General features: G+C 42.2%; 2 protein-coding genes across 2 annotated transcripts; both read right to left on the bottom strand.

The window, feature by feature from the left end:
- mphosph8 (M-phase phosphoprotein 8) lies at positions 1 to 27,647 on the bottom strand. Its single transcript, XM_079169994.1, has 14 exons — positions 27,443 to 27,647; positions 24,124 to 24,285; positions 22,369 to 23,436; positions 21,787 to 21,883; positions 21,444 to 21,689; positions 21,200 to 21,322; positions 16,926 to 17,014; positions 5,950 to 6,090; positions 5,646 to 5,732; positions 4,496 to 4,650; positions 4,022 to 4,173; positions 3,421 to 3,545; positions 2,117 to 2,200; positions 1 to 1,417 (listed from the first exon to the last, which is right to left on the bottom strand). Exons 1-14 carry the CDS (start codon positions 27,542 to 27,544, stop codon positions 1,376 to 1,378), a joined length of 2,673 nt encoding a protein of 890 aa, XP_079026120.1. The 5' UTR covers positions 27,545 to 27,647; the 3' UTR covers positions 1 to 1,375.
- LOC306704166 (uncharacterized protein) lies at positions 6,762 to 12,238 on the bottom strand. Its single transcript, XM_079170396.1, has 2 exons — positions 11,886 to 12,238; positions 6,762 to 10,857 (listed from the first exon to the last, which is right to left on the bottom strand). Exons 1-2 carry the CDS (start codon positions 12,130 to 12,132, stop codon positions 9,584 to 9,586), a joined length of 1,521 nt encoding a protein of 506 aa, XP_079026522.1. The 5' UTR covers positions 12,133 to 12,238; the 3' UTR covers positions 6,762 to 9,583.
- Positions 27,648 to 27,902: the final 255 nt, after the last annotated feature.

Here is a 27,902-nt window from a genome sequence, read left to right on the forward strand (position 1 = left end):
TGTGAAGATGCTGCTGTTTATTTAGAAGATATTCTGAATAAAATAGAAAAGAAAACCTGTATTTGCATCACATTTTTCATGCACCTTTAGCAGTTCTTCTTAAAACATGTTGCATGTTGAGATCTACAGATTAAAAGCATGATTATGCTTTCACTGTTTATTCCTTCACAGAGTAAAACCGTTGAGGACATTAAGGCAGCGTGGAAACAGCATTCCTTTTAAAGACCGTACCTCTGTATCTTCCGTAGTTCATACGCAAACATCATTACAAAATTCGAGGTGCGTTCTCACATAATTTGGGTTTGAAACCAGATGAACAAGATTGTCAGAGAGTAAAAAATGTCTAAACCCCAAAACTTTAACTAGCAGCCCTAAAAACACTCTCACTGTACACACAAATATAACTTAACCCTCTCCAGCAGACATCATCAGATGACGCCTTACAACTGTATACATGTGTATATATATATATATACATATATATAGTATGTGAATATTTACAGACCGGAAAATATAAACAGCAACTCTGTGCATGAGGAGGCAAAGAAAGGAACTTCTCTTCATTCATGAAAACACTCAACACGTCGTCGTCGTCGTGGAAAAGTGCTGCGATGTCGAGTCAGTGTTTGAATTTTGACCGATGTGACGGAAATTAGTCGCAAATTGGAAAATTGGATAATATTTAGATTGGCGAGTAATTTGGACACAAAAATGGGTTTAAATTTACACCAAAACCTGATTCATCGTCGCCAGCGGAGCAGAAGAACACGTCACAGCTTTTAGCAAAGTTCACTGATACACGTTAATGCACTGAGTCCGTCATTAAGTCACATGTTCATCAAACAACAACGAGTGGGAGAGCATCAACTTGGTCCAAGAAAAAAAAAAAAAGAGCTAAAAATAGATAAAAGAATCTCCTCTTTATGCACCCGGAAAAGCTCCTCGAGTTAATCTACACACACACGAGCTAGAGGAACAAACACAAGCGTCTGACACATCCACGCTGGAGGGAGGGGGAGGGAGGGGGAGGAAGGCACGACCCACCAGGGGTTTGGTTTATTTTTGGAAGTTGCTCCCAAAAGAGAGAGAAAGAGAGGGCGAGAGAAGGAGAGAGAGAGAGAGAGAGAGAGACAGAGAGTTCTGTGATCCGTTCAACCTGGAGTCTACGGGAAAGTGTAGATCTTCGTCTCCACATCCTCAAGATTCACGCTGCAGAAACAGTTTAACAGGATTCATCAAGTCCAGGATTTGACGATGACGAGGATCCAACAGACTCTTCCTCTCTTCGAGGACGAGGAGCTGTGTGTGTGTGTGTGTGTGTGTGTGTGTGTGTGTGTGTGTTAGTGTGTGTGTTAGTGTGTTTCCTTCCACCTGATCACTGCAGCTGGACTCTGTACGCACAGATGAGGAGTTTGACCTACAGAAAGAACATCATCAGATGAATTATTAGCACACTGCTTACGTGACAATGACACTCATTCTGCTTCTGGAGAGCTTTTACTTTGGCGGCACCAAACTCACACTTTAAGTTGCAAAATGAACCTTTTAAATTGACAAAACACTGGATGTCTGTGGAGGGACATCCTCTCTATACAGCTCAGATTTGCCCAGAGACGCAGCTTCCTGTCCAACCAATCACGACGTTAGTTCACAATAACTTCCGGGTTAAAAAAAAAGACTAAAAACGCTGCAGATGAATGATTTTTTTCCAAGAATCTTATGAACACATCTGCTGGTTAACACAAGATGTAAAGTGTGATTCTTTGTGGAGAAACTCAGGTTTAACAGATCTGTAGATTAAATCAGCTTATCGATGAGCTGATCTTTGGAGGAGGACATCTACCATCAGCTGTCTACCTATGAGGTCATTGTTGTTGTTAGTGTGACATTGTGGTTATTCGGTCTATTGTGCAACTTTAATATTAAACTCTTAACTATAACTTAATCTCGGCGATGGGTCATTTATTCTCCCTTTGAACATAAAACCACCTTCAGTCTGCATGACATAAAAGCCTCACACATAAGGCTTTTATGTGTGATGTAAATCTATTGTGTGTGTGTGTGTGTGTGTGTGTGTGTGTGTGTGTGTGTGTGTGTGTGTGTGTGTGTGTGTCACCTTGGCTGCTGGAGCCTCTGCTAGTCGAATGAAGAGTCTGTTGATGCCTGGAGCCGGACTGAAGGAGTAGATGAAGTGACTGTCCTGAATGTTTGAAGAAGAAAATAAAAAACAAAAACAGGAAAAATGATTAATGACACAAAAAAAAAGTTTACCATTAACCATCAGAGTGTAAATAAAGTTTCCCATTAACCATCACAGTGTAAATAAAGTTTCCCATTAACCATCAGAGTGTAAATAAAGTTTCCCATTAACCATCAGAGTGTAAATAAAGTTTCCCATTAACCATCACAGTGTAAATAAAGTTTCCCATTAACCATCACAGTGTAAATAAAGTTTCCCGTTAACATCACAGTGTAAATAAAGTTTACTGTTAACCATCACAGTGTAAATAAAGTTTCCCATTAACCATCACAGTGTAAATAAAGTTTACTGTTAACCGTCACAGTGTAAATAAAGTTTACTGTTAACCATCACAGTGTAAATAAAGTTTCCCGTTAACATCACAGTGTAAATAAAGTTTCCCATTAACCATCACAGTGTAAATAAAGTTTACTGTTAACCGTCACAGTGTAAATAAAGTTTACTGTTAACCATCACAGTGTAAATAAAGTTTCCCGTTAACATCACAGTGTAAATAAAGTTTACTGTTAACCATCACAGTGTAAATAAAGTTTCCCATTAACCATCACAGTGTAAATAAAGTTTCCCGTTAACATCACAGTGTAAATAAAGTTTACTGTTAACCATCACAGTGTAAATAAAGTTTCCCGTTAACCATCACAGTGTAAATAAAGTTTACTGTTAACCATCACAGTGTAAATAAAGTTTACTGTTAACCATCACAGTGTAAATAAAGTTGTACTGACTCAGTAGAACACGTGTTTCTAGTCTCTGATCTCTGATAAAGTTTCATTGTAAACAACCAATCGGTGTTTAAACCAATCAGAGGAGAGCTAGTAAAGTTAGCAGCACCGCTAACGGCTAACCAACGGAGGTTCATTCAGTGACATCATGATGCCTTCAGGTACATTATAACGTCATCATGATGTGTTCACACGTAATCTGTAAAATGTAGTTTTGGTGATAAACTTGAATAAATCCAGTAGTTTGAAGGAGATGTTTACGAATATAAAACAGATATTAGATGAATTATGAGCCGTTTAACTTCTAACACGCGCTCTAAGCTCATTATTATACATGATTAACAATATCAACGACTAGATTTATTGTGTTAATATTCAGCTTCCGGCTCAGTGAGACGTGCGACTGAACTGCCGCTTCTTTATTTCTTGAGAACTGACCAGGAAGATGGGCAGCTGGAACTTGTCGTTGAGCACGACGGCGTGAACGCTGCAGGGTCCACAGAGCCGGGCGGTGATCTCGTTCAGGAAGTTAGCGTGAAAGATGAAGAGGAGGACGCCCGAGCCTGGACAGAGAGGAGAGGAGATGAGTGTTAGGAGAGTACGATGAAGGTGTGTGTGTTTAGGAGAGGATGCATGATGAAGGCGTGTGTGTGTGTGTGTGTTTAGGAAATGCAGCCAGCTGTGTGACAGACGATGAAGGTGTGTGTTCCTTTTCTCTTTAATAGTCATTCGTGTAGTTGAATTATTTGTTGTTGTTGTTTAAGTATACTTAGTTTTGGGGTTTGTTAGCTTATGCATTTGGTATATATGGTGATATATAGGGATAGGCGGGTTTAGGACCAGCATGCACTGAGGCGGGCCTATGTTTTTTTTTCTAGCGACAGGAGTTTTCTTTGTTCTTTTAGTTTTCTTTGCCAAATAAATGGAAAAAAAAACGGAATCCTGTACGTACAATCTACGGTGCAGTAGTGGCCCTTTGATTAATGTTTGTATTATTTTGATTTATTGGACAAATGGCCACTACAGCGTGTGTTTTTACCCTCCGGCTGCGGCTGTGCCTTGAAGCCAAACTCCAGGGAGAAGTCGGGTCCCTCACAGAGCCGGTGGCAGGCGAGAGGGAAGACGGGCTCCAGCAGCACCAGACGGGACTCAAAGTACGCTCGGATGGCGTCCTCCGCCACGCTGGACAGTCTGAGAGACGGAGACACGGACAGTCTGCGTTATAATAAAAATCATAATAACAACTGTGTGTATACAGCACCTTTAAAAACAGAGTTTACAAAGTGCTTTGACAGACATAAATAAATAAATAAATAAATAAATAAAATAAAATAAAAATAAATAAAAATAAAATAAAATAAAATAAAATAAATTAAAATAAATAAAATAAATAAAATAAATAAAATAAATAAAATAAATAAAATCTGTAATATTCTTCTGTGTGATAACACCACACTCAACCCGGCATTACTTAACAGCTGTTCCTCCTTCCAACAGACGGCCGTAGACTCACATGCTGGTGTGTTCCTTGATGAGGTCGCACACCATCAGGTTGTTGCCCAGCTTGGCGAAGTACATGGCCGCCGTCTTGTTCTTGGACACGATGTTGCAGTCGGCTCCGTACTCCAGCAGGAGGCGCACCACGTCGGCGTTCCCTCTTTTGCACGCCTGAAGTGAAGGAGAGGGAACGTTTACCAACAGAGCCGGTGTCTCATGTTCAGATCCTGTACAGAAGCCTAAAGGTGCGTTCAATGGTCCTGCTGTTTTCCATCACTGCCCGTCTCCTTTAACGGAAACACTTCAGACGAAGCAGTGATGAAAGGAGAGCGACCATGTTTCTCATGAACGCTTCTGTCAGAAAAAGCAGCCGAATCTAAGCTTAAAATGTTGATATTTCATCAAAAACATTTTATTCTACTCGTCTCATTTCAAATTCTGCCACAAATAAACTGTTTGCTTTAACCAGATTCTGTAAAAAACATAAAATTCTGAGCTCCTCGGAGCAAATATGAAGCCTTGATTCACTCGGCTGAGATCAACAGCCACGTTACAAAAAATCTGTGAAAGTGTGACTGAACTTCAGGCTGCTGAACACAGAGCAGAGCGGAGAGGATGTACAAATGTAATAGTTTGATGTAACATGTGGAGCCTCCATTTTCTTCCAACATTAGTAACACCTGTAGACACACGGAAACATGTTGAATATATAGATTCTATTGTTCGCCAATTTTTGTAAAAGAAATGATCAAAGAAATGAAACTTGTGTTTTTCTCTTTTTTTATGATCGATGTCTTCATAACTGTGTTGTTCTGCACTAAAGACACGTTCTAGTTCCCTCTACTTCTAGTCATGATGGTTCCGTTTCATAGAGGAGCAGAACTTTAATATTACAGAGACAATAAAGACCACAGAGAGAGAAACACGTGACCGGAGCAAATACTGCTTCAGGGTTCAGAGGGCATGTTCCCATCTTTATTGAAATGTATTGAAAACACACAGCGTGTATTCTGTGTGATTAACAGAGTTATGTATTAAACTGCAGTTGGAGGACTCGGGTCTTGTGTTACCAGAGACTTCTGTCTGGTGATGTGTGCTGTAAATGGTCAAACTTAGGTTTGCTTTCCTTTATTTTGTTGAGGTTAGTGTGTGAAATGCAGCTTTACCCTCATCAGCGCCGTCTCCCCGCTTAGCGTCTGAGCGTTGACGTAGGAGCCCGCCTCCAGCAGGATGGCAACGGTGGTCAAGAAATTCTGACGGATAAACAGAAAATAAAAGGTAAATAAGAAAACACACAAAAGTGATGATGGTGCACTATGTGGTGAGAAAACACTTCAGTTTGGAGATGAAATGATGAGTGAGCATACTTCAAAGTTGCATTAATTGAACCACTTTGGGGCAACGCAACAAGCTAAAATAAAACACGACATCACAGTAACAGGTTACATCTCAGGTGAGAGGCTGCGTTACCTTTTCGGCAGCATGCATCAGCGCCGTGGTGCCGTTCTTCTGTCGCCCGTTCACCCTCACCCCCTTCTTTATCAGCAGCCGGAGGATGTCGTCCTGCCCCCCCGCCGCTGCCAGCATGCTCAGAGACATACCGCTGACGTCCTGCAGACAGACAGACAGCGCTACGATGTCACAGACGGAGGAGGGGGGAGATGTGCAGCTTCTCACTGACTGATTTGCAGTTTGTGTTAAATTACACCTAAAGAGCGAGAATCACTACATTTAAAACCTGCATTCTCTCTAGTGACCACCAGGGGGCGACTCCTCTGGTTGTATAGAAGTCTATGAGAAAATGACTACACAGTGATTGACAGGTCTCTACCAGAGACGTATACGACATCTCTACGTCACTCCTCCTCAGTCCAGATATGGTCACTTCCTGTTCACTGGTTGCAAAAAAACAACATAGCAAAGGCCGTATTCCAAGATGGCGACGACGAAATCGCCGAACTCGAGGCGTCATCCCAGACTCCTCAATAAACATTCTTTAAGTCCAGCTGCTGGTTGTTTTTGTCGGTGTGCAGAAGCATTTCTTATACTTATTGCACTTTGAGAGCAAAAGCAGTTGTATCTCTATGAGAAACTTCGTGCTCTTGTTCAGTTTTGTGCTCTAATAAACAATTTAATCACAAACACATTGGTCATAGTAAACAAGACAGGGTCTGATTGTGGCATTTTACTTGCCCTGGATGAGCCTTTGTACAGCCTAACAGAGCCGCTAGCATGCAGGAGACTCTTCAGTCTTGTTTAAAAAATACCGCAATAGTCTCCTTTGACACTTTGTAAAACAACAAGTCTAGAAAATCAGATTATAAAAGGCAAAAACTTAAAGAACCTGTAAAACAAATACAAAGTCTTTTTCATAACAACAAAATCTTTAAGCCAAGAAGCATTTTATTGTACAAGCCGAAGTTATAAGAGCCTTACAAGACTTGATAAGAAGCATCAACTGAAGGCGACATAATTACAACAGGATGAAGAAGAGTAACACGCTGTGCTTATACAACAGCAATGAGAGAAAGTGAGCTACTATACAGGGGGAAGGAAATGTTGCTTTGCAACACCAGAACAGCAAATGGTAGTGTTTGAACGATCATAAACCTCCTGCAGACGTGAAACAGATGAATTAAAACACAACTGTATCCTGGAACACAGATAAACTCCATTCATTAGGCAGCAAATACACAGAAAAGAAACCCGCTTGACACTGGTGTGACTGAGTTAACGAGGGTCATCTGACCCGGTTTATGGACGCTAATGGCTTAGGTATGAAAAGGTGAACACTGGCTACTCTAAACAGAGTCTACAGTCCACAATTTTCAGTTTCTTCGCAATTTCTCACATGGAACAGCCTTCATTTCTAAGAACAAGAACAGACGGCGAGTTTCACATGGAAGTTCTCTTTTTCTGGCCATGTTGAGAGTATAATCGAACCCACAAATGTGATGCTCCAGATACTCCGATGTAGATATTTCATTAAAACTAGACATTTCCACCTAGAATAGTCATTAACCACATTAACAATGTATAGAGTGTATTTCTGATTAATTTAATGTTATCTTCAGTGAAAGAAACAGTGCTTTTCTTTGAGAAATAAGGACATTTCTAAGTGACCCCAAACTTTTGAACAGTGGTGTATACGGAGTCGTCCAAACAACGGATCCACACAGCTCACCGAATATCCAGTGTGAAACTGAAATGTGACGACTCAGCAGTCTGCTGTTGGTTCAACAGCAAATTCAGGTTGAACCTGTGTTCAATATCCTGTTTATAAAAAACCTTCAACAAGGTTTGTATGTTACAGAAACAAAAGTACAATTTATTTTTGTTGTAATAACTAAACTGCATTTTCAGTGAAAGGTGATGATGAGGCGTGATCTGGGGATGCATGATGATATCGGCACATCATCGGCATATAAAAAGGTTTTAAAATGAAATATCTGCAACCTTTTTTAAAGGATTGTCTCAGGGACAGTGTCATCCAAGCCTTTGTTTGAACATGATACATCAAAATAAATAGTGTTCTTGTTTTGTCTTGTGAACATATTGAAAAGCATCTGCCAGCGGGCCATCAAGATAACAGTAGGCATGTTAATTCCACTGCAGGAGAGACTTGATGTTAAGACGTCTGAAGCACTCAAGATAACAACACACTGAACCTTTTCCTTTATATCTAAAAATGTACAGGGGCGTCATTTTAATTTTGATTTTAATTCTGGTCATTTATCAACTTTTGTAAGAACTTCCCTTCTTCAAAACGAAAACTACACTTACTATGCTGTGAGTTAGACGTGATCAGGAAAGAGATATCATCAAGCAAATAATCAACATGATAAGGCAATCGGATCTTGGCAAAAACTGGATATTAATGTCACAAACGTCCAGATTATAAAAGCTTAAAACAAAGTAATACAAATGGGACCAATGTAGTGTATTAACCTCAAATATATCGAAAACGATAAAGTACTAAAATGTTCTACACAGTTTCTGTATAGTGATACAAAAATACAACCAAACCTTTTGGCAGCTTGTTAATACGCATGACAAAAAAATAAAATACATAAGTGAAGATAAACATTTATCAACAGGATTCTCAAAGAAAGAAATATGTTTTTCATATTTAAGTGAGAGGTATACACAAAGAGCTCCTAATTATCTAACATCATCAAGGAAGGTATGCCGTTACTGCTGCAGGCTATCAGGGCCTTCTACAATAAAGGCTACTGGCTAAAGCAAGAATACAGGACACTTGAGCCGGGCATTTTGGGAATCAAGTCAACGCACATCTATCATGATGGAGGGACTGGATGCAAAGATTTGCTGGTAGGTTTTTCCATTTCATTTTTTTTGATCATCAAATTTGATAAAAACACTACTGAAAACAGTACAGGCAGAAAGATAGATGTTTGAAGTAGAGACGAGTAAAAATCCCTCTGGAAATGTACGGTCACCGAGGCTACCTTTGCTCAATGCATTGTGGGAAATGTCCCGGTCACGGTGGCTCCCAAACAATTTCAGCCATCGCTTTTCACCATTTTCACAAGTATTGTGAAAGCGTGTTTGGGTGCCACAGCCGATGACTGGTGACGCAAATCCTGGCAAAAATGAGATTCACATTGACTTAATGATCACACGCCTCAATTAGAGCACTTTCTAGAGATGCCCTGCGATGATCCGACAAACATATTACATATTTGAGTGCGTCACATATGTTTATATGCAATCTAACCACATCAAAGCATTAATATCAGCCTTTTTTCTGAGCAAAAGCTACAGTACAAATGTCCTCAGTTCCACCCATTTTAGTGTTTATTCATGCAACAGTACACCAGTAGCTTGGTCTGGTGGACTTGATTCTGAATACTTCTGGAAGCTTTTCTAAAAAGTGTGACTAAAAGAACGGCAGGGCAGTTTGTAATTGTTGTCAAGATCCATTGGGCTACTGAGACCAAGGTTCACTGACAGTACATTTCACAACAATTCACATCTGCTGACAATTAAACCCCATATAATGTGAGATTAAAGCCCTGGCATACCTCTTTAACATCTCACGGATATCTTTTTTTCTTTTTTTTTGGAAGTCCATTACAAATATTTACAGGGACAAATAAACGGGACCATCCCACTCGGTGGTTTGAATATTATGAATCTCTGGTTCCTGTACTTCACTCTGTTTGGAGGCAACAACATGCCCTCTTCTTTTCATTGACTGAATCGTGTTATGTACAAAATATTTGACTTCCCTCCACGTTCTGCTGTTTAAGGCAGGTTCAGCAGCTAAACATGCATCGCAATCCTTTTTGCCTGGCACTTTGACCAGTTTACAGAAGTCCCCGAGCTGTCGCCTCACGGCAGCCTGTTCCTCCTTACTCCACAACCGCTTGTTTCTCTTTTGAGGCTTGACAGCTGGACCGACTTGTTTTCCCGCAGCGGACATACTTTCCTGTGCAACTGGTGTTCTGTCGGGAACACTTGGTCTATGGATTGTCGGAACAACCTGTGCGGTTGTAGGAGGCAGGCCTGTTGGGTAAACCGGTGCAATCGAATGGTTCAGAGGTGTGAAGGAAGAAACGATTGGCCTACTCCTGTCGTTAAGTGGCGAGTATGCAGGGATCATCGGCGCGCTGTTATTCAACGTCGTGAAAGTAGGAACCATTGAGGTACTTGGAGCAGTAAAGGTGGTAAAATTAGGAATCAATGGTGTACCCATAGTGTCCTGCGATGTATACACGGAAGATGGTGCCATACTTGTGGCATTCTGTGAATAAGACGACAATGGCATGATTAGGTTGTTGTCTGATGTGTATGGAGAAGTCATTAGTGCATTTGTAGTGTTGAGTGGAGTAAATGTAGGGACCACTTGAGTGTCAGTAGCATTCAATGGCGTAAAAGTAGAAATCAACGGTTGAGTCGCATGGATCATGTTTACACTAGTAGAACACAAGGTTGCATAAGTTGAAGTCATCTCTTGGACGTAGTTGGTTGGAGCCATTGTCATACAACAAGTTGGACTTTCTCTCAGGTGATCTGGATTCACAGTTGTCAAATTACAGACATCTGAGGAGTCTTCCAAATCTTTCTCCATAGTTAAGACGCCAGCTTTCGGACTCTTTGGACTCTCGTTTACATTCCCTTCAGACTTGTGCTGGTTATTTCTCCTCCGCATTGTTTGTAGTGTGTTGTGTACGTAGTTTTTGACATCTGTCCAAGATCTTCCACCAAGATCTGGTTCAGCAGCTATGCAAGCATTGCACTCCTTTTTGCCTGGAACCTTCATCCCTGTGATAAATTCACACAAGTAACGCTTCACTGCCGCCTGCTCCCTCTCATTCCACGGTCTCCTCTTTAAAGCGGGCTTCTGAACAGTTCCTAAAAAAGATAAGAGCGAAGAGAATCACGATTATGTAACAACAGTCTCTTAAAATGATAAAACTATGTTGACTCTAGACATTGACAGTTCATTCCTCATCTTGGAAAAAACAAGATTTTGTTTCATCAGCGGCTGTTTCCAACACCGTTTGACATTGTCAGACGCTCCTCAACAAACAACACAGTAGACCTTGAGTGAAGCCTGTTTTATGAACTTGCTTCAAAAAGGTCAAGAATGAAGTGTCAAGTCCTGAAAGGGATCAGCCAAATGGTAAGTCTGAACATCTATTTAATCTGTTGATGAAGACATGTGTGATACAGCTGATAAGTTGTAGAACAAGCAAGTGGGTGAAGTTATGGCGTGTTTGAATTTGTGTTCTTCTGTACTTACACTTGCCATTTTGAGTGCAAAAGTAAGTTTATACCGACAAGTATGGAAAAATGCAGTGCACGATGAGTACCCGGATGGTGTACTCATCGCGCAACTAGGACTGGGTATCGGTACTCTATATGTTTAAGGTATCGACCGAAATAACCCAGTACCAAGTAGTATCGAAACTTCTCCAGTCAAACATGAACTGGAATTGATTCTTAATGTGCCCAGATCTAGAATAAAAAAGCTATTTGTTTGGTTTTGAGCTAACAGTTTCAACCTTGGATGAAACTGGAGGATGGGTGTGACGCTTCCACAACAACACGGTCCCACCACCATGGGTCAGGTGACGGCAATGACACAATCTAAACAACAACGCTGGCTCCTAAAGATGTTAACTTAGATGCTGCAAGTGGCTAGCATCAGTTATATCACAACTGGAGTCTTTCTACAACGGCAGCGAAGGCTTTTCTCAAGTTCGATTGACAGATGGTTCAACCGATCACCTGCAAAGTATTTTTTGAAAGTCCCTTCCCTTTTGCAAACACTTTCCAATGATTGCTTCTCAGATGGTTATGTCCAACAAGGGACTCTTAAGAACGAGAATCTAAGAACACATTACATGTAACACAAAAGGATCCAAAAAGGTACTCACCATCTCTTGCAGTACTGGGTGGACTTGATGGCAGCGTTCGATCCATCTTGAGAAGTTGTTTGCTCACTTCCTCCAGCTGGGATGCATTCTTTAAGAGCCTGTAACATTCCTCGCTGCTGCTTCCCAACAGCTTGGCCACTTGATCCACTTCGACTTCACTGAGGCTCATTAGCTGCCAGCAGCTGGCGATTTGCTCTCTTAACGATGAGGACAGTAGTGCTTCTGGGTTTTTAACTCCACATTCCATTGCGCACCTTCGGAAACAGTCCAATCCTCTGATGAAGGATGGACCTTCAGTCCGTGCAAATAGGTAGGGGTTCGATTTTGACACACTCGCTTGTTCTCGATTTTCAATGAGCAAGTCGATTGACAAAACCATCCTTTCCGTTAGCAGGACCAGCATGTTCCTCCCATACTGACCCTCTAGTTCTAAACTGGTAAAACTGCTACCAAGGTCCAGCTCCAATTTTGTGCTTTTCCTTACTTGATCTGCTGAGGGGACAAAAGTTCCCCTACTCTTCTTGCTAACGTAAGTTTTCAAAAGCATTCTACCAATATTTCCTACTCTTCCTCTGTTAAATAGACACACATCTGCCAGAGTGGCCTCGCTGAGCTTTTTCCACGTTGACAAATTAGGACTTTCTTTCAACTCCTTCCTGGCTTCCTCTTCTTCCCCCGTGATAAACCTGTGGAGTTTTATCAAATCTTCTGTCACAGTTGATTTGTCCACTTCCACTTTCTTGACTTCTTGCTTTAGCGATAATGCGAGAGCTTTGCGAGAAAAACACTGGTTCCACTTTGTATCAAGAAGTTGTATGAACTTTTTCACTTCACTCTCAGTTTCACTGTCCTCTGTCATGCGACTTTCCCCGAAAGCTATTTCAGCAGCTCGCTTCAAAGAGTAGCCGATCTTTGAGACGAGGGAAGCGGTTTTAAACTTACTGGAACTGGGGTCAAAGCCACTAGCTTTTTTGGCCCCTTCAACGGCTAATTCAAATCTGGATGGTAGACATATTTCATGCAGGTACTTTACGCTCTTGTCAAGCTCATTTACAGCGACCACAAATCTACCCAATTCCCTCATCTTTTGTGCGATATAAGCAAACTGAGACTTGTCATGGTAATACTTAGCAGACAACGCATTGCCATATTTACAAATAAGTGGGTCATTTCTGATATGCCGCGAGACGTCATCTTGATGCATGATGTGGATGATTTCCTCGCAGCCTCCGGTTAGGAACTCTGACATTGGAAGCAGCCGGGAGGCAGCACTGTGGACTCTTTTTGTTCTTTCGGAAGATTTCAGATCTCCTTTTCTGGCCTTACATGACCTCTCATGTCTCCATAAGTCAGTTTTGCGAAAAAAAGCAAAGCAGTGCTGGCAAGGCAGGAAGTCACGAACAGATACGCTGGAATTCTTAACCTGTTTCTTGGTCACAATTTCCCCCTCGCCACTTTTGAGAACTTGGCAATTATGTTCATAATCTCCTTTATTGCGAATCTGGTCTAGCAAAGTCTGTCTGACTTTGGAACCTTTGGGGAAGTGTATTGCATGGGCAACATCAGTTTCCTCTGCATGTTTCCTTTCCAAGTGCTTGGCAATTTGGGTATAAGCCATTTTGCAATATAAACAGAAGTGCTTTTTACAGGGCTCTTTTTTCTCATCGTCTGCTTTGCTGGGTGCCGTTTCAAGCACTTTCTTACAGGTCCTTGAACTGGATCGTGTTGGTTCTTTCCTCTCCGCAGTTTTCTTGCGGCGCCGCAATCGCGTTTTAAGGATCTCCTTCATGCTCGACTCAGACAGAACTTGATCCGTACCATCTGACTGACCTTCCAACCCATCCTCCGCCTCATCACTTGAGTCATTTGCTTCCTGGTGGGACCATTGTTCGTTAGCTACGCCCTTTTGCTGCGTTTTGCCATTGGCTCTCGTCAGCATCCTTGCTACATTTCTGGTGAAATTCGAACGACTAAAGTTCATTTGACTTGATAAACCACGATTTGTGTCGTCTGACATCTCGTCTTCCCGTGCTTGCTTCTGGTCTTCCTTTCCTTGACCTTCCTGTTCAGTAGCTGAATCACAAGCAGCGTTTTGGGATTCAGTTATATCCTTTCCACCTTTTTGGATCTTTTCATGTTCCCTCACTGTCACTTGCTCAGTGTTTATACTGGCAGGGCAGCTTGGCATTTTTTCGCCATCTTTAGGATCATCCAAATCTTGTGGGACATTCTCTTTTACACTTGTGGTACTCTCGTCATTTCTGGCACTGTCAAGGTTAGAAGTCAACCTAAGACCATCACTCGAACTTCTCTCTTCAATCAAGCTCCTCTCTCCTTCAAATGACCTCGTCTCACCAATAGTACAAGCCTGTAAAAGAACAAGCATATGTAAGACTCATTGCCAAATCAGATCCCATGAAGAATTTGACTGAGTGTACTTAAAACAAAGATCCATTAGGACATAAATGTGAGGGGAAAACAAAACAAAGCTAAAGTTTGGTTTGAACTTTGGTTGTTAAGTGGTGGTGATAAGTCAGGTGACTATTTTATTTTTGGTACTTCTTTGCACATGTTTCAATAGCTGTTTAACGCTTCAGCACCTTGGCAATGCCCCACCAAGATCCGGGCCATTCAAACACAATGTGATGGCCACACGTCACTATCTAGCCCAACATCGGTATCGAAACGACCCCTGACACCTCTGAAGTCTCGGTACAAAAACCACATGTGACCCATTCGAGAACAGTTAATGGCTTTATTGGATCAAGCAGCGATTTGACATCGTAAATGTCTAACCAAGTATATGTAGTCATGGGGTGTTGGATGAAATGCTACATTGAGAGAACAGAATATGCACTAGACCTACATTCATGGCGTGCAATCAAAACAAATAATTATTTTACTTCTGATGTCATAAACAGAAAGTTTTGGCTTAGCATAGCGGCGTTCTATAAAACTCGGTACAAATGCAAAACATGGGAACACTTGCTAGTGTTTTTCACATAAACACATTAAGTAATACTATTTTGAAAATGTTTGATGCCAAGATAAAATAAATTTAAAAAAAAAGATCCTGACTACATGGTATTTACTGGCGCATGCTGGCTGCACATGTGCAATGATAGTGATAATGGTACATGTTCTAAAAGCATATACAGTTATGTACCTGCTTCAAAGGGTTCATCTTGTTCCATTACTTCATGTGTTCGGTGTCTTCTTCCATTGGCGTGTTCTCTGCAAGGAAAGATGACACCAGTCTCTAATGTGCACACATTATCATGAACACATATTGTTGAATGAATAATATATTGGGTCGAAGTTTCCAATGCACAATTACACATTAGCTACTAACTGCAAGAAGTTATTTTACGTCAGTGGAGATTTTAGCTTTTCATACATTCTGCCCACGCTAGAACAATAGGTTGAAAGTAAGCTACATGGTCCATGAACTCAATACATAATAGGTATAATTTAACTTTAATACCCACAAATTAACATACAGGTTTTCCTGTTCCATCAAATAAAAGTTGCAATCACACTAAATGACAACATTACAAATATTTACACTATTACGTCATTGCTTAAATGGATAGTTTGGATGATTTAAACTGGTTGTATGAGGTTCTTCTCCATAGTCAGTGTATTACTACAGTAGACGGAGTCAATATCAGTTTAAATGTTGGCTATATTTAGAATACTTTCACCTCTTTACTTTGCTGTCAGACAGACCTTTCTGATGGGGATCTGAAGCAGTTATTGACCACCAGACTCCATTGACAAAAACTGTAATTTCAGTTTAGAAACCACAGGAGTTTCTGGTCTTCTGCTGCCTCCATCAGTTAGTGAGTTTGTGTTATTGTGTGACTTTGGTGTTTCAAATGTTTAGTTTAGATTCACCAAAGTCACTCAATAAAACTAACTAACCGACCAGAAACTCCTGTGTTCTGAGAGGAGAGTTTTTGTAAAAGGAGTCTTGTGGCTATAAAGAGAGCATATACAACATCTTCAGTGCATCGTCAGAAAGGCTGTGAAAATATTCCTAATATGACGCAAACTTCAACTGATATGTTTTTTTGTCTACTGTAGGTATACACTGACCTATGGATAAGTACTTAATACAACCACACAGTAAAACAATTGAACTATCCCTTTAACATAGAACATATTTTGTTTCCATCACAAATATTTAAGCATTTTAGAGCACACTCTTACCTGGATTTGTTGCAGAAGAGGAGTCTCTTTGGAGTGGTGAAAAACATCTTGAGGCGTCGAATTATTAATAGACATGAAACAGTAAAGTCTGTGGATGTAGATCCTGAAGAGACACATTCTCCTTGGTGCAGTTTTTACAAAAACAAATTAAAATCTTTTTGTTTTTTAGAAGCGCTGCATGGGTTTATTATTAAGTAATCTCTGCCACATCATGTAGCTTTAATCAGGCCTGTTTACTGTTTAGTATTTTCCATTACTGCTGATGCTATTGAGATATTCCAAAGAGGTTCCAGAAGTTTCAAACTTGATCAAGTCAAATCACAAACAGACTCTACAAGCCACTGCTATGTGTCATAACAAGTACCTCGTTAAAATGTGTTTAAAACAACTAAAACGGGTGGAGACTGGACAACCGTAGTGTATATATGATGATTCCTGGACAACCTTTATGACTCTTTCCTACCATGTTGCTTCTCCTTCAGCAGAACGAAGCGTAATTTTAACGGCATGTCAGTTCATGAATTTGTAACGGCCGCGCAGGTATTTAACCTTATGTCACAGACACAGCACGGTTATACGGGTCATCCACAAAATTCACATTTTTCTTCCATACTGAACCACCCCACCCCACCCCCACACCCCCACACACACACACACACACACACACACAGGCCAACCAAGGTGCAAGCTGTAACATTTGTAAAATGTGCTTTTATCTTGAAATTGAAGACTCTAGAAGCCTCGAGCTAAACATAAATTAAATATAAAACTAAATAACATAAGGCACAAGCTAGTCTGCACAAAACCTTTGAAGGGGCTGGAACATACCTCTTGGTCCAGATTGTAGTCCTCTTTGGAATTAAGTGCCAATTTTACAGCCATATAATCTCCACTTTTCACAGCATCCCGCAGCTCACCTGGAAAGAGACAACGGTTGAGGGAAGTTTAATAAAAAACACAGATTTCTTTAGGCCTCTGCTCGAAAATTGCATACCCATACTAAAAAGAGTATATCTCTGCAACCACAAGGTCTATTTGAATAATGTTGGCGTAATAATAAAGGGAACACTTGTGAGATTTGTTCAGATGTGTAAATATCAGTATATATGTTACTGGTTAAGAGTAAATGAAGATGGCACACAGCACAAATGAAAACGTTTCAGTTTGGCCTAAAAAAAAAAAGAAGCCCTTTCAGGATGATCATCTCTTTGGAATGATGCAGCTGCAGGTTTAAACCTCTCCCAAATCATAGCACAACATGTGAACAGTCTCTCTGCAAAGGTTCACTCTGACAAAGTGAAGCAGAACTAAATGAGAGTTTTTATTACAGAGAGTTCAGACGAGATCTCCAGAATGGCCATTTTAGGACCACCTGTGCCATTTGAATTTTCTCATGTACCAAACTATATATTTCACTTGTATATCACTAATGGTGTTCAATACATCCAAATACACCAGTTTTGGGCTTCTTTTTTTTTTGAAGACCTCTAAATATTTTCACATTCAAAATATAACCACACAAATCAACTGAATGTTGAATCCAAATGCAACAGATTTACTTTTATTCAAAACGGTAAACATTTCTGTAACAATACAAACTGTAAAAACACATAAAACCCAAACTATTGACACTATTGACACTATTGACCATTTACACACATCCATCAGGAAGTTACTGTCCATCGTGCCACAGCTGGAAGCAGTTCTTTTTTGAGGTGAGGCAGAGAGGAACCTTACACCTCCTGCAGTACACAGCCGTCTTCATCTTGGGCATTCCAGCGTCGCGGCACCTCTTGCAAATCCTCCTGATCCTCGTTTCCTCGCAGTCGTAGATCATGGGGATGCAGGCGGTGGAGGGGGGTGGGGGCGGGGGCGGGGTGGCTACTGAGCCTTCAGCAAACTCCAGCATCTCCTTGGCCAACTGCTCCCTGAAGGTCTTGTGGGTGAAGGGCTTCGTCTGGGTGGGGTCCTGCCTCACCTTGAACAGCTCCTTGTGCAAAAGATAACTGTTCACAACAGCGATGTCCACAAAGTGGTAAAAAAAAGTCTTGTACCACTTCATCGTCTTGTGGCGGACGCTGTACGATCCGATCAGTGCATTGGACAAATCCACACCCCCCGCGCTACGATTGTAGTCCACGATGCTGTCCGGAACTGGTATGGACTTGTATTGCCAGACCCCAGCCCCCTTCAGCTTTTTCCTCACCGTCTGTCCACTGTAGGCCTGATGCACCGTGGAGCACATAGTTAACGCTCTCGTGCCCATCCACTTCACGAAGAGGAGTTTGCCACTCCGGATCCAACGCATGTCCCCCCTCTCAGCCTTTCTGGGCAGTTTGTTGCTCTGGGTCTGAGGGAAGCCAGTTACTTGTCTCCTGATGGTCCCACAACAGCCGATGTTCTTTTCGGACAGGTCGGTGAAGAGAGCGGGGCTCGTGTAGTAAGTGTCTGTGAACAACAAGTAGCCGCTACCGAGGAGAGGAAAAGGCAAAAGGTCCATCACTGCTGAGTAACTCAGACCGTGGCCTGTGGTGGACTCACTTTTACCTGCGTAGACAAAGAAGTTCCAGGTGTAGCCTATCGACGAATCAGCCAGCACAAACAGCTTGTAACCCCACTTTGTGGGCTTGTCCTTCATGTACCGCTTCGCTTTGCTTGCGACCATCCGCTCGTCAATGGACACATTCTGATGCGGCTGGAAATGGGCTCTGCAGGCGTCCACCATGTCCGTGTAGAGCGGCTTGATCTTGAACAGTCGGTCGTACTCGGCGGTGTTCCTTTTTTTGTCGTTCTCCTCGTCCTCTTTTGGGTCGCTGAGGTGAAGCGACCACAAAATGGCCTCAAAGCGGTCCTGTGTCATGTGGTCACCGGGGAACTTGAAGCTGTACGGACTTTTCTTCCTCCAGTAGTCTGACCTGTGGTGGACCGTCACGAGGCTCGTGAAAATGACGATGGAGAGGAATGTGTAAAAACCCTTCACCGTGAGCACGTCCCATTTGAACTTCATCCCGGCTTGCTTTCTTTTGGCAGCGTTGGCGTTCGTGTTGTCAATGATTTTTCGGACAACAGGTGCCGAAAAGAAAAGCTGGAAGAGGCCGATGGGAGACCATGCTGTGGTGGTGTCACATGTGGGGCCTGGGGGCCTGGCCGGCATGAACCTGAGAGGGTCAGGTTTGATGCACTCCTCCTCTCTGTCATGCCACCTGTCCTCCTCCTCCTCACTCTCTGGAGATGCCAACCTACTCTTTCCACGCTTGTTAGCTGGAGCAGAAGAAGCAGTGGAGGGAGGTGCTGCTGGGCCTGACTGAGGCGTTAACGGCTGAGGCTGTAAAAGTCCCGGAGCCGATCGTTGAGCTGCTTTTTGACGTGTTGGCCGTGGGGCCCTTGAAGGTCCTGGGACACGGGGTGGCTCGTAATCCTCATCACTGTAAACCAGAATGTGGAAGAAAAACAAATGTATTCATTCAGTGGTCTGGTTCTGAAATTGTAATACATGTAAACATAAAAGCAATAAACGTGGTATAAATAAACAATCAGACCATATAACTACGCCAGAGTGTTGCCCTGAGGAAGCCGCTAGCTCTAGATAGATTGAAAACACCAATAAATCGATAAATATAACATTTATAAGACAATCCATACCTTTCTGATGATGGAAGACAGTAATCCGAGTCACTGCTGTCTCGTGTGTTGTCGGGATGCACAATATCCTCTTCATCCGACGATGAATCGTGAGGACAAACCGGGCTCCCGGGGTCGTCGTCCAGCAGTTTCAGTAATTCCTCTGGAGTGAAATATTTCTTTGTTTGTTGTTTTGACAGCTTTCTCTCAAAAAATTCCAACAAAGTGGTGAAAAAAACAACCGCAAAAGTAACACAAACGACGCCAAACCGAGCCAACGCTGTGCTCTCTGAGTCCGCTGCCTGCGAGTACGCCAGGCTACATCTCCGCAACGGATTGGTCGATTTGAGTGAACGACACCTCATTTGAATCGTTCGAGCCAATAGAATTTGGCTATATCCACCAAAATGAGATTGACAGCACTGTTAGCCCCCCCCCAACAGCCCCTAGAAACGCCCGGAATGATTTGAGTGTAACACAGGAAATAGGTGTCACACGTGTAGATTTACCGGTAAAATAAACCTTTCACAGAAAAACAGCAAAGCTAAGAGAAATGTTACAACTATTGTTTGATGAAGCAATTTCTGTTGTTGGGTGTTCTTTGGCTCATATCTCGCTGATGCTTTGATGTAGAGGGATTTGATATATATGTATATATGATGTATATGTCTGGAATCTGTGGACTGTCTGCTTTCTTTTGAGATATTGTTTGTTTGTACTGTATAAAGTACCACAGCGGTAGAGCCAGAAATGTGGCAAGTGGGTTGACTAAGTGGCGTAACATGGATTTTGATATTTGGTAATTCATTTAGTTGTGTTTGGAGCCTGTAAAAATGGCTTATATATTCTTGTAGCCCAGGTTCTGCTGTTTAATTTGATTTTGTGACCCCAATCGGGGGCCTCTCGGGCTTCAAAGGTGAAAGAAAGTTTGCATTGTAGATCTCACAATCAAACCGTTGGAAAAAAGAAGATCATGTCTTCTTTAAACAATCGCCAAAACTACAGTTTATCGCAGCTAGAAGCTGTGAAAAAAACGTCATTGTCGTCAGATTTTCATCTTTCCGACGGTCCTTATTTCATCAACATTTAAAATCCCAAATAAACCGTTTGAAGAAACCAAATCCTGTAAAAGATGATTTTGAGCCGACAAATAGTTGCAGCTTTAACATGAACAAAGTGAGGTACGGGTGATCACCAGAGGCCCCACAATACGACATTATTACGTACATAAGTTCTTGTTATTATTTCTTTTAATACTTCTAATGAGCATCGTTTGAGGGAACTTGAGATCCAAGATTTTAATTTCCAACGACCGCTTTTCTGAACTTGTTGTGCATTTATTAATAAACATAAAAACAATGTGTTTAAGTAACAAACCACAAGGTTTTGTAAGTAGAAGATCATCCATCACCAGTTTGAAAGCTTCTAGACAGCAGTGGTCGTCAGTCAGCTGTCTGAGCTGTGAATGTAAAAGTACTCACTGGGCGACAGCGGCGGACCCGACAGGATCTCATCCTCCCCGTTCAGGTGTTTCTGGAAATCGTCCAGAGTCATCCAGTCCAGGTTGAGGTCCATTCCCAGACTCAAGGTGGCCTGGCCCTTGTCTGTACAGCACACGGAGCAGAGAGAGACGCTTCGTTAGTAAAAGGTGTAAGAGCTGTTTATTAACTTCCTCATCAACAAATGGACATCTCAACTGTGCAGAGAGGTAAATGTGAAACGTACCAGACTTGTCAGCGCCCCCTGGTGGATCCTGGGTGTCCTGGTTGTCGTCACATGCCATGAAGAGTCTGGGCTCACTGTCCTCTCTCCTCTTCCTCCTCTCCTCCGTCGAGCTCTTCCTCTCCCAGCTGGTCCGCTGCGTCTCCTCCGGTCTCTCCTTCCGCTCCCGGGAATCCTCCCCGGGCTTCGGCTCCGCCTCCCTCTCCTCGCTGTCCAGACTGAAGCCGTAACTCTGGCCGGGTCTGGAGGCTGAAAGGAGGGAGCAGACAAGTCGCCGTATTTATATACAGTGTATTCTATATATATAGTATATATAATAATAATAATTTGTGTGTGTCATGCATACCATCTGATTGCTTGTTCTTCTCCGTCTTCTCCGGCTCTGGTTTCTGAGCTGGAGACTCTTTGGTTGTCTTGGGGAACTTCTCAATCTTTCCTGTTAGCTAATGTTGAACAAAACACAATGTTAACACCTCCAGAAAAACAGTGAGCAGCAGAAGCCATCAAACGGGGCAAACATTTGACAAAAAGTCTTATTAAACATGTTGAAATGGGAAAATGGAAAATATATATTTTTTTTAAAGCAGCATGGTTTTCACAAACATTACCAATAACTTACTCCATATATCTTTCTTAACAGTAGATTTTAGACATTTTTTGCACGTTCTTTGAAACTTTGCAGAGATAGAATATGTATTATAACAAGTTAAGCAAAGCTTAATAAAAGGGATAAAGGTTCAGGAAGTGAGGACTGATGTTATATCTCATTGCCAACAAATGATTATAATGTTTCATACATTTTCTAAACTGTATAAATTACATTTTCAGAAGCCTAAAATGCACGTTTGTCTCCACTTTTGAGTTTGAACAAATGCGTTTGCCAACTTTCTCTGCATTTTTTTGTAACCGGCAGCACACGTTGACGTACCTTTGTGGGTTTGCTGCTGATCTTCTCCGGGACGGCCTGATGCGCCGGCTGCCGTCGGGGCGCTCGGTCCTTTGCTTCGCAGTTCAACAGGAACTTCTCGAACAAGTTGGTGGAGCCCGACGCGTCCCTCGGTCCCAGCGCCTCCTCTTTAGCCACCGCCACCACCTCCTCCTCCTTCGGCTTGGTGGTGCTGCCAGTCGCTGTGACGGAGGAGGTGGAGGACGTCGAGGATGTGGAGGAAGACGGGACTTTGGGCGGCGGCGCTGCCGACGCCGCGGCGCTCTCCGGCCCTTTGCTCTTGGCTTTCTTATGCAGCGTGGAGCTATCGCTGGAGTCCGAGTGCGGCGCGGCGTCCTCCTTGACTTTAGAGGTGAGACTCTTCAGTTTTTGGAGGTTGCTTTCTTTCTGAGCAGCGTCGGGCTTTTTGCTCTTTTTGTCTTGGATGAGGTCCTTAATGCCCTGCAGCTTCACCTCCCACTTCCCTTTCTTTTGTTTGGACTTGTCCTCCAAACGGGATTTTTCGCCCGACTTCGCCGCAGTTTCAGCCGACGCCGAATCATCCATTTGGGACTCGGACGGGACGTCGCTCAGCGTGTCGTCCAGAGGAGCAGCGGCCTCGTCCTCAGAGGTTTCAATCTTCCTTTCCTTCTTCCCTTTCCTTTTCCTCCCCTCCTCTGTCTTGTCTTTCTTATACTTCCCTCCCTCTTTCCACCTTTCCTTCTTGTGTTTTTTGGAGGGAACAGGCTCTTCGTCCTCCTCTTCAGAGTCAATCTGCCTCTTTTTAGAGTCGCTCTTTTTCTCCTTGGGAGGAGAGGTTGGAGTTGGAGCTCTCTCCTCTTCCTCTTCTTCTTCTTCGTCTGTCTCTGGTGCCGGTAGAGGCCTGAACTCCTCCTTCCGCTTGTCTTTCTTCTTCTTCTTCTTCTCCTTCTCCTTTGGAGGTGGCTCCTCTTCTCCTTCCCGGCTCTTTTTCTTCTTCTTCTTCTTGACGGGCGACTCGGTTGGACGTTCTTTGTCACCTTCGCTCTCTGAGTCGGCATCGACCGTGTCGCTCTTTGTAGGCGGCGGTTTCTAACAGGAGAACAGGAGAAGCAACGTCACATTTTAATATCATACATTGTTTTTTATTTTTAGCTTCCCTGGCTTTAGACCTACAGTAGAGCTATGAAGCTGTTTTCTATGAGCGGGTCCTCGTTTAGCTCTTACACAGTATTCCATTCATCTACAGGTTTAAACCATAGACTGTAAATAAGAAGCAGACGTAGTCACCGTGACGCGAGTTTATGGTCTCAATCTCTAGTTTCAAGTCTTCTTCAATACAGCATGATGTTCATTTAGTAAATGATGGTCCATTTAGAGTCAAACAGACCATAAAGCAGGGGATGCTTTAGGGGCGGGGCTACACAGTGATTGACAGGTCTCTACCAGAGACGATTACGCCGTCTCTACGTCACTCCTCCTCAGTCCAGATATGGTCACTTCCTGTTCACTGGTTGCAAAAAGCCAAGATGGCGACGGCAGTCCAAAAACCAATGGATGAATCACGATGACTACTTCCTCTTCTTATATACAGTATATATGACTGAGGTAATAATCAAGAGAGAAGTAGAGTCATTTTCTCATAGACTTCTATACAACCAGAGGAGTCCCTACTTTACTCCTTAAATGCTGTACCTACACCAGTACTATTGTTGTGGTGAGTACAGTACCAGTAGTACTCAGTAGTACTAAGACTACCTGACTGTCACTAAGACTTACCACGCTCTTCTTGGCCTCGGCCTCTTTCTTGGCCTTGAGCTCCGCCATGGACCTCTTAAAAGCCAAGAGGACCTCGCAACAGTCCTCCAGATGGGCCTCTGGCTCCCACGTGTCATCATCCGAGCAGTAGTTCTTCCATCGGACTCTGTAGAGCACTTCGCCCTGGAAACACACAGAGGAGAAGAAGAAGTGAGCGTTTCCTCCACCACTAAACCGACACGGCGGCTCGTAGCTGTCACAGTTTATCTGACGACTGTTTCACCCACCGACAGACTCAGATGACGGCTGCCTGCACGCAAACATGGCCGACAGACTAGATTAAATTAATCTTCATGCATCGGTTGTTTTCATAGTAGATGCTATATTGTACAAGACAGTGTAGAGAGTTCATTTGGGCAGAAAAAGCTAAACACTTAAAGCCTAAAAAGGAAAGTTTACAAGGTTAAGAGCAGCAAAGCAATGCTGAAACAACAACAAGGCTTTTATTGTGAAGGGACCAGAGGCCCAGACAAGAACAGTTGGACTAAATCCATATTTTAGATTTCTTAATGTTTTTTGTTGTTGTTATTTTCACAGTGAAGAGCTGCAAACAAATGACTCAGAATGATTAAGTTAATCACCGTTTCTGACATCTTCACCGTCAACAGCACCATCTTTCTATGACACAGCACATGTTGTGCCGTTATCATAATTATTACATCCATCTTAAGTCTGACTTCACATATTCTGCTTTCCTGTCATTCTGATTGACACGTACACAGAGATCATTATATTATACAGCATTATTATTTTCACTGCACCAACGTATAAACGTATAAAATCTATTTTAACGCTGCATCTTCCTGCAGAGCTGAGGCTCACTTCCTCCCGGTTTGTGTTCCTCAGCTTCTTTACTACACAGGTGGTACAAACCCCGGGAGCCTCTGAAGGGACTGTGTGTATAATCTGAGGTGTGAATAACTCACTAGGGGTCGTATCAGCTCCTTTGACCAGGTGAGGCTCATCTTGCACCTCTCAGAGGTCCCTTAAGTCTCCTTACAAAGCAGTCCGCCTTTTAATCCGCTATAGAGTTCGTTTGAGTAAAACCTCTGGTTCTAAAGTCACAGCCTGATACACAATCGTATAAGTTCTTTATTCACTTTCTGGCCCCGTTTGGTCTGGAACCGGTTTCTCCTGTACAATATTAATTAAACAATACTGTCATTGTTTAAGTGTATTTACATTAATGTGTTTAAAGATGCTGCGGAGCAAAAATCCACAGCTGGAGATCTGTTGATTGCCACTGTGGTTGTGTTTACGGGGCTCAACCATATGCATTACCCGGAGCCAGTCAAATGCAATCTTGGGCTCCTAAATCCAACAACACACCTGTAAAAAATAACTTCAACATAATGTTGTGTTTTTCCTGAGTTGATGATGGAAGTAGCTGACAAATGAGCCTCCTTACAGTGTATATAGTGCATTTATTTATTTAAATATGCTCTGTAAATAATCTAACGTGGAGCCATCTTGCTTCCTTCTCATCTCTGTTGAGAGTTGCACATGCTCAGTACCGATCTGGTGGCGGGTATAAAGTTTATGAGTTTAAGTTCAAGCGAGTATTTAAATGATCCTGCAAACAGGAGTTCAGCTGGAGGGAGTGAGAGAAGATGTGGGCGAAACTACAACTACGCATTGAACAGTTTGCTCCAAGTTTGAGAGCAAACCCGATAAAACAGAACAATTCACTTCAGTCTTAAACTATTTCATAGGGAGACGTAAACATCGTCCCGGGCAAGTAGAGTTCTGACCCACTAGCTCGACCGGGGGAAGTTTAGCTTACTGTTCAGCTGTGGAAGCTGGAAACAGTTTTACTTTTGACAGGAAGATCAGAACAGTTTGGTTCAGCTGGAGATCACATTTCCTCTCTCCTCGTCTCTTCATTGCTGCAAATGCACATACTTATAAAACAATGTGTCTCCAGCATAAATTCACCTACGTTTTCTCCAAAATCTTTTTTCATCTCACAAATTTTCCCGAAAGTGTCCAAAGCTGGGAAATAATCCGTTTACTTAAATTGACATTAACGAACAGAGTAAATGCTTTTTTTAAAGCCCTGGCACAAACACGACCAACCCAACAGCACGGCCCTCAGAATCACACACCAAGAGGAGTTTATGTTTAAGTGTGACAATGTGGCGTCGTCTTGTGACTTTGTAAACACAACAGGAGAAATAATAACAATAATAGTAATATGAATATGAAGGATCACTGCTGCAAAACGTAAACAAACTGTAGAAAAGAGATAAATAACCGTTGTAACAGAGTTATAACAGAGTTATAACCTACGATTATTAATAGTATAGATATAGTATTGACACAAAAATCTGGAGGTATTCAATAAGAAACCACAGATATTGTATTAAAGGAATAAATAGAGGAGGATTACTGTAAACTTCAACAAATACTGAAGTACAGCATTTGTGATGAAATTCAACAGTTTCAGTTCATTATTAGTGAGTTAATTACTTAAATTGTTTTTTTACTTTTGGAAAAGCAGGAATATCAGATACTATGTGATAACTACAGCTATAAAATATGATTTAAATGCATCTTGTATCATACTAATAGGTTACTAAATTACTAGATAACTTTGATTTGTGTGAAGATTTAATGTCACACAGCTGAAATATGATAATTAATGTAGCAGATCCCCCCAAAATATTCACGATACTGTGTTCTTACAAAGACACAACGTAACTTAAAATATTATAAGTGAGCTCCAACAGATACATATTATCAGTGAGACGTTTATTTGTAAAAACACACACACACACACACACACACACACACACACACACACACAGGTGAGTCGGTCTGTTGTTGTCTTTTCATAAACACAGATTAACCCTAAACCTCTAAAAACAAAAACACCACCATGCAATATGTTTAAAGCACAATGACACTAACAGCTAGCGCTATATTCTCTGGATTAGTTTCGCTTTCCTGGAGCAAATGAGGACCGAAGAGGACAATGGGGGTGTTAAGCTTTTAAAAGACGTCCGTCCTTTGGCCCCAGCAGGGGGAAAGGCGAACGGACATCATGGGAGAAACGATGCTAAAGACGATGCTAAAATATGGACAAGAGCAATTTAATGCACCGTATATACATATATATATATATATATAAATATACTGTAGACATGTGGGTTAATGTAACGGAGGGTGTGTGTGAGCTACACGTCGTGAGAGTGGAGTGAAAGCAATCCGAAGACAGCCATGTTTTGCAAACGGTGGCTAACTAGCTACGGTAGCTAACTTAGAGTAGCTTAGTTTTTACCTCTTCCACTCGCATGTCGATGATCCTCTCCACTTCGTACACATCTTCCTCCTCGTCTTGCTCGCTATCCACCGGCTCTACCTTGTCAGCCTCAGCCGCCATGGCTTTTAAAAACAACAACAACAAGATATTCTTTGTGTTGGATCCAGTACTCGTGAAGGCCGCAGTTTTGCGTACCTGGCGGTAACCGTTAGCTCTGCGGTGCTCAGAGGGTTCTCGAGCACGAGCATACAGGAACCATCTACCGCGCGCTCTTACCGCGTGTTGCGTTCAAGTGTCCACTCGCAAATCTTTAATTTTTAAATCACAATTGCAAAAAAACTCCGGTAGATTTTTCTTAACCACGTGTTTCATACACGTTTTGAAAGTTTCGCTTCAAGGCTAATCTTAAACCACTTGGATTATAGAACCATCAATATTTTTTTAAATAACGATTTCACATTACATTCCTGTATTGTCG

This window comes from Pholis gunnellus, assembly GCF_910591455.1.
Source record: "Pholis gunnellus genome assembly, chromosome: 12".
Lineage (NCBI taxonomy): Eukaryota > Metazoa > Chordata > Actinopteri > Perciformes > Pholidae > Pholis > Pholis gunnellus.